Here is a 6,175-nt window from a genome sequence, read left to right as displayed (position 1 = left end):
GTTCCTGTAATTGGTATTTATTTTCCAATCTCTCTTGCAAATTTCAAGCTATTCAGCGTCTTGAGGTCCTCCAATTTGTATACTGAAATGCTGCAAAAATTTCTCCATAGACATCACTGTGGATGATGTTTGCATGAATTCGCATTATATAAAAATGCTTGTATTAATTGTATTGTATCTGTATTAGTACACTCGTCGCTGTGGGTGATCTGTAAAGGAGAGTGTACATGTACGATTGAAATAAAAATAAAAATAAAATAAGAGTGCATATTATATTAACGACTACTGCAACACTTTAAATCCCTCTAAATCAAAGATTTTATCTGTAAAGCTATCAATAATTTCTGTTTTACGTACCTACGTAAGTACATAGTCACCTACGCCAGAAATTATAAACAAACAGAGCAGGAATAAAGCTTATAATTAGTTGATCAGTCCCCAAAATTGCAAAAAATTATACTCAAAATGCATTAAATTTTGTTTGAAATTCGATAAATGACCATAATAAATGAAACTATTGCTTATAATTTTAATGATGTTTGTAAAGCAAATGTATAAATCAATAATGAACAGGATTTAATAAATGAAACAATATTTGCATACACGTTTATGCAAGAAATTCTATGCTAGAACATGCTTCAGTTTTATTTAAGCATTTTTATAACATTCCCTTCTTTGTTGTTTTTTTATAATTTGTAATTATTATTATTATCCGCTATTATAAAGCTTATTATTTTTATGATTGCGTTAAATGTGTTGTTGTTTATATATGTATATGTTTTGTTTTTGTCGTATCTAATTTTTTTAGCTATTATTTTGTTTCTTTTCTATTATATTTTTGACCATTGTGGAGCATTAGGAATTTCTGTAATGCTTAAATGGTCCAAACTTTAAATAAATAAATATGAGTCCACTCAGTAGTTTTTTTTTTTGTAATACATTTCAATTAATATAAAAATGCATATTTCCAATATAATATGCATATTTTGCGTTCAATATATGTACATATGTTCTAATATACGATGCATACATATTTAAATACATATTTGTATGTATATGTATGTACATATGTACGAAAGTAAATATTTTTAAAAACAAGAAATAGAAAAAGGAGTGTGTTATGCTAATAGAAATAATTTTTTTTATTTTATTCGGGATATAAATAATTATGAATCGATGTTAAATATGTTTGTAGATTATCTATCTAATATCACAGAGTTCGAAGATTCAGTTGTAGACACTCAAATGCCAAGGCAGGCACATTGAGCTCTTTCTGGATAATCGCACACGCTGTTGGCTACGCTGAAGTGTAAACCCTCTGGGCAAGTGTGCTTATGTGGTACTTCCCAGTCACATTGGTAGAATTTCCTACAATCGTTCTCGTGTGGAAGATATACAGCGGGTTTGTTGACAACGTGTGGAGGACAAATCGGTGCTCCAGGAGGATTGCACGGCGGAACTGCCTCAAATCTTTCACCACACCCAGAACTTTCAGGCCAATCACATTGCTGAAAGTCAAACATCAAGTAATGAGTATTTTAATCTTAAATTTTACTTGGTTATTATAAATATGTAACTTTACCTTAGTAATTGGGTTGAATTCTAGATTTTCGGGGCACTGAAACTCCGCGGGCTTTCCAGATGCACATATATAGAACATATTGCAACTGGTCTCGTGGGGTAAAAGTTCACCGTCAGGATTGACACCTTCATTAAGGCATGGATTTTCCCTCTGAAATTGGATGAAATATTCAATACGCGATAACTTAAAACAATGTTTCTTACGACAGTTCAGAGTTAAAACTTACCGCTACAATCATAGGTACAAACATGCATATAGCAAGCAATACTTTAAGTCCTAAAAGTAGAAAAACAAAATTATTACTATATTTGCAATACTAATAAATATTAAATATAGTTGGTTTATAAAAAATAAACAAATTAATTACCGTTCATGTTGATTTTTGTTTTTAAAATGATTCTCTCTGGTGAATGTCGGAGCCAATTAGCTATGAATTCCGATATGATATCAAATGGCAGGTGTTGTAGTTTATATACCGTAATTTTATCAGCTCTCAATCCATATCTGGGTTCATAGCTGCATATACATACATACATACATACATATGTGAGAACTTTTTTTTTATACATATAGACCAGTTATTGATAATTAATATTACAATTGACGCATCCAAACGGAAACGTGAGTTTCGGATGTAATTTTAGGAATAAAAACAATAATATCTTCTCGGAATTAAAAATCAATACCTGATAATAAACATTTTACACTTTGTTATTGCAAAGAAATGCAATATTATCGTTTGTATAATAATTCCACTTAGTTTTAATTCCACGAATTTGAAATATATATACGCCAAATTTGCATAAATTTTGATTGTCCTTAATTCCTCAGTTTATTTTATTTCGTCGTTATTTATAAATATGTAATATTATTCCTCCTTAACGGTTTGAACCTCATTTTAATATTGTATCACGCCCTAGAAGATAATAACCTAATTCAAATCAAAAACAAAATCACGAACTTTGTTATTTGTAAACATTAATTACTCTTCTCACACAAAACGATACGTAGATAAAACGCATTATCAGTAAACTATCTCTATTGATTCGCAGCAAGATAAGTTTTTAATGTTTAAAAGTCAAAGTCATAACTCTTCTATATAAATTATGAATCATGTAAGATAATCGCATTAATAAGTATCGATCATGATGAAACAATGGTGCAACTACGAATTATTCATCTCATTATTCTAATAAAATGCTAAGAAAATAGTTTAAAATATTCGCGGTCGCTAGCCTGGAAATGTCGAGAGCTGTTCATTCAACACTTAATTAAATTATGTCTTAAACCATCATACAAACTATAATTATATTCATTTTGTAATTCCAGTTTTGCCAGTTCGAATTTGCATTTTCCGGTTAGATCTCGAGAAACTTCAAAGCGTTTTATTTTCATATTAAAACCAAATGATAAAGAGCCATAATTGCATTTGAATTTAGCCGTCGTCCATGAAATTTAAATTGATACGTTTTGCTGCATTGTATACGGCGAAACGAGAAAATCCTTTATGCAAATGCGATCATTTATATTAGCGAAACGTGACTTTGCCAAAAACTGTACTCACTGAGATACACCTTATCGAACACGAGTTCACAACGACCGATTTTCCCCTCGAAAAAATTTATGCTCACATTAAATTTAATACGCATACATAATTAAATTTAATACTCATCATTTCCAGAGGCAAAAGAATGCCTATTGTTTTTCTCTTAATGCGAATACGGTTCGTATGTATTTATATTCGAATTAAGCGCGCGCTATAAAATCAGACGATATAAAAATATACGTTTGGATTAAAGGATTTCTTTCAATACCAAAGGCTCGAATGGGTCCATCAATTTTTATGTTTTGCACTGAGGGGATTTAGCAATGAATTTTCCGAGGAAAGATGATGGGCTTTTTAATAGTAGCTTTTTTTCGAAAGGGGGACCGTGGCCAGCTTTTTACGACCTTTTTTACGCCGTCCAACTGAGGGGTACTCCGTTATAAAATTGTATCAGAAGAGGTCATGAGCAGGGGCCTTCAGGATGCCCGTGACCAGGTGACGGAAAAGGGGGAAAGCTTTTAAAATTTTCACGATCATGACTCTATGGACACTAACTTGGATTTATTGACGTTCTCATCGCCAAAAATTACCATATTCAAAAGTATAATATAAAAATTTCCAGTTGTCGAAATTGTGTAATTACATTTTTAATGACCCACTTGGAAATTCCGTTAAAGCTATCTGAGAATATGTTTCGGTTGATTTATGTCGAGGTGGGTTGGTGATTACAGTTTTATGGTGATGATACAAAATACATAAATAAAAATAAGTACACCGTGAAATAATATTTTATATTAGAATCAATATTTTAAGACAATGTTACCACTTTATTACGGCTTTCGTTACGCGGGGAATACGGTCGTGGAAAAAATGGGCAACGAAGTATGAACGGTAATAAAATACGTTTCGCCTCGTTTAATGAGCCATGGTTACAAAAATTTAAAAGTTGAAACGGCAGTCAGATGGTCATTTGCCGAGAAATATGTGTGTCTGCCGAAAACAAAATTTCCTTTTTTTCCCCTCCTTCCCCTCGCCGGATGGCCATAAAAGGAGTTTTTCGATTTCAACAAGGAAAAGGTAGAAAAGAAAAGCCGTGAGTCACATTTGCGGCTTTGTTCGCGAGCCAAAATTGCATACTTTTTTCTCGCGTTTACCTGCGAAAAAAATATCGTCCGTTTTTGAAAGCTTCCAACGCTTTAGGTTTCGTTTTATTGTCAGCGGAAGTATACACGTTTTATATACGCAAAGAGATATCTGTGGAAACGAAGGTACAATTATAATATCCGGCCCATTGATCCCGAAGCATAGCGCAGTTATCGAGTCTTAATTCTGCGGAAAAACACAATTTATCTCTTCTTTTGTTGCGATTTTCCTCGGAAACAAACAAGCTTAGGTCGTGGAAATTAGGGCGTTTGTGCAGAACCACAGGGTACTGCCAACAAGAAAAATGTTTTCACAAAAAAAATGAAATAATAATAATAATAATGACGCTCGGAATAAATTCATCTCGATATAGATTCGTTCATTTTTTTTATAATAAGCGAAGAATAAAGACTTTCATTTTCCCGATATTATTTCGGAGGAAATAACATTTCTTTCATAAGAATCGACGTTCGAATAATTTATAACATTGTACAATATATCAAAATGAACACAACTATTCAAATAATTCCATTTTTCATTTTAAATATTTCTTCTTTGAATATACGATTTCTGTTTTTGTATCTGTATGCGTATGCGGTCTCCGTGACGAGCCGGAATGTTGAGTTACCGAAAACGCAAATATCGGAAGGCAAAGATCGAAAATCTAAAGATCTTAAGTCGAAAGATCAAAAAAAATGGTGTATGGTAAACGGTACATACTCACTTAATTTGCGTGAGCAGGATACAACAGGAACAAGAGGAACAGGCTCTTCCTCCCGTATTAATGTGCGTGCGCAGAATACGGGAGGAAAAGACTGTTCCTCTTGTTCCTGTTGTATCCTGCTCGCGCAAATTAAGTGAGTATGTACCGTTTACCATGCACCCTTTTTTTATGTTTCGACTTAAGATCTTTCGATTTTCGATCTTTGCCTTCCGATATTTGCGTTTTCGGTAACTTAACATTCCGGCCCGTGAGGTAGACCCATGCGTATGATATGAATATAAAATATGTATACATCTTATATAATAGATTGAGTAAGACCAAATGGCATTTTTTTTTAATATGAAAACATCATGCAAAAACAGTTTATATGTAAGTTTTTATCATATATGTACATGTGTATTTATTTATTTTATTTTTAAATAGATATACACCAGGAAAGCCTAACTGGTTAAACCTAATTCGCCTTCCTAGACAATTAATTACAATCATTTCAGCACTTTTTATTACATAAATCACTGTATTTCGAGAGGCTGAAGCACATGAAATAAACAATTAATTAATTAATCTTAAGAGAAATCTATGGACTTAGACTTGTACATAAATTTTACATATTGTGCATAAATCAATTCAGATATTTCTAACATAGCGGCAAGAATGATTTTGCCAATTTGATGGAGGAACAGTTTATACAATGAAATCAAATAAATTGACAAACTCTGATAAGAAACGATCAACTTGGAGTCAAAAATATCCAAGTCTGACCAGTTGTATTAAAGATTAGCACCGAATCGAACCCGGTAACCTCGGTGGTAAATATAAACGCAACCACCGAGCCATACTGCTGTAGGTACTATGTATAAATATATCTAAAGAGGTTCGAGGAATTACAAAATTTTCAAATTTTATATTTCTTAATAAAATTTCATCGCTTTTGTATGAATTCAATGATCTAATCAATCATTTTTAACATTTAATGAAAAATAGATACAGATTTTTTCTTTCATTTGCACGGCAAGTCATAGGAGGTATAATTTAGTAATTCAGCCTCCGAAATGAATTTTGCCATTTTTCGAATGGGTTTTTAAGTCCGAAATAGATAGTAGACTTGGAGTCACAAATATCTAAGAATATCTCAATATCCATATGAGCTGTCCAAATAAGTGGCAAGTCCACATTTTTT

The 6,175-nt window shown here is 32.2% G+C and overlaps 1 protein-coding gene across 1 annotated transcript; it reads right to left on the bottom strand.

Annotated features, from left to right (window-relative positions):
* Positions 1 to 597: 597 nt before the first annotated feature.
* Positions 598 to 2,022, bottom strand: LOC143911757 (peritrophin-1-like). Its single transcript, XM_077430779.1, has 4 exons — positions 1,950 to 2,022; positions 1,809 to 1,858; positions 1,583 to 1,732; positions 598 to 1,508 (listed from the first exon to the last, which is right to left on the bottom strand). The coding sequence occupies exons 1-4, from the start codon at positions 1,954 to 1,956 to the stop codon at positions 1,242 to 1,244; spliced, it is 474 nt and encodes a 157-aa protein (XP_077286905.1). The 5' UTR covers positions 1,957 to 2,022; the 3' UTR covers positions 598 to 1,241.
* Positions 2,023 to 6,175: the final 4,153 nt, after the last annotated feature.

This window comes from Arctopsyche grandis, chromosome 5, assembly GCF_051622035.1.
Source record: "Arctopsyche grandis isolate Sample6627 chromosome 5, ASM5162203v2, whole genome shotgun sequence".
NCBI classification, from domain to species: domain Eukaryota; kingdom Metazoa; phylum Arthropoda; class Insecta; order Trichoptera; family Hydropsychidae; genus Arctopsyche; species Arctopsyche grandis.
Note: the sequence above shows the minus strand (reverse complement) of the source record. Positions and strands in the feature narration are given on the sequence as shown.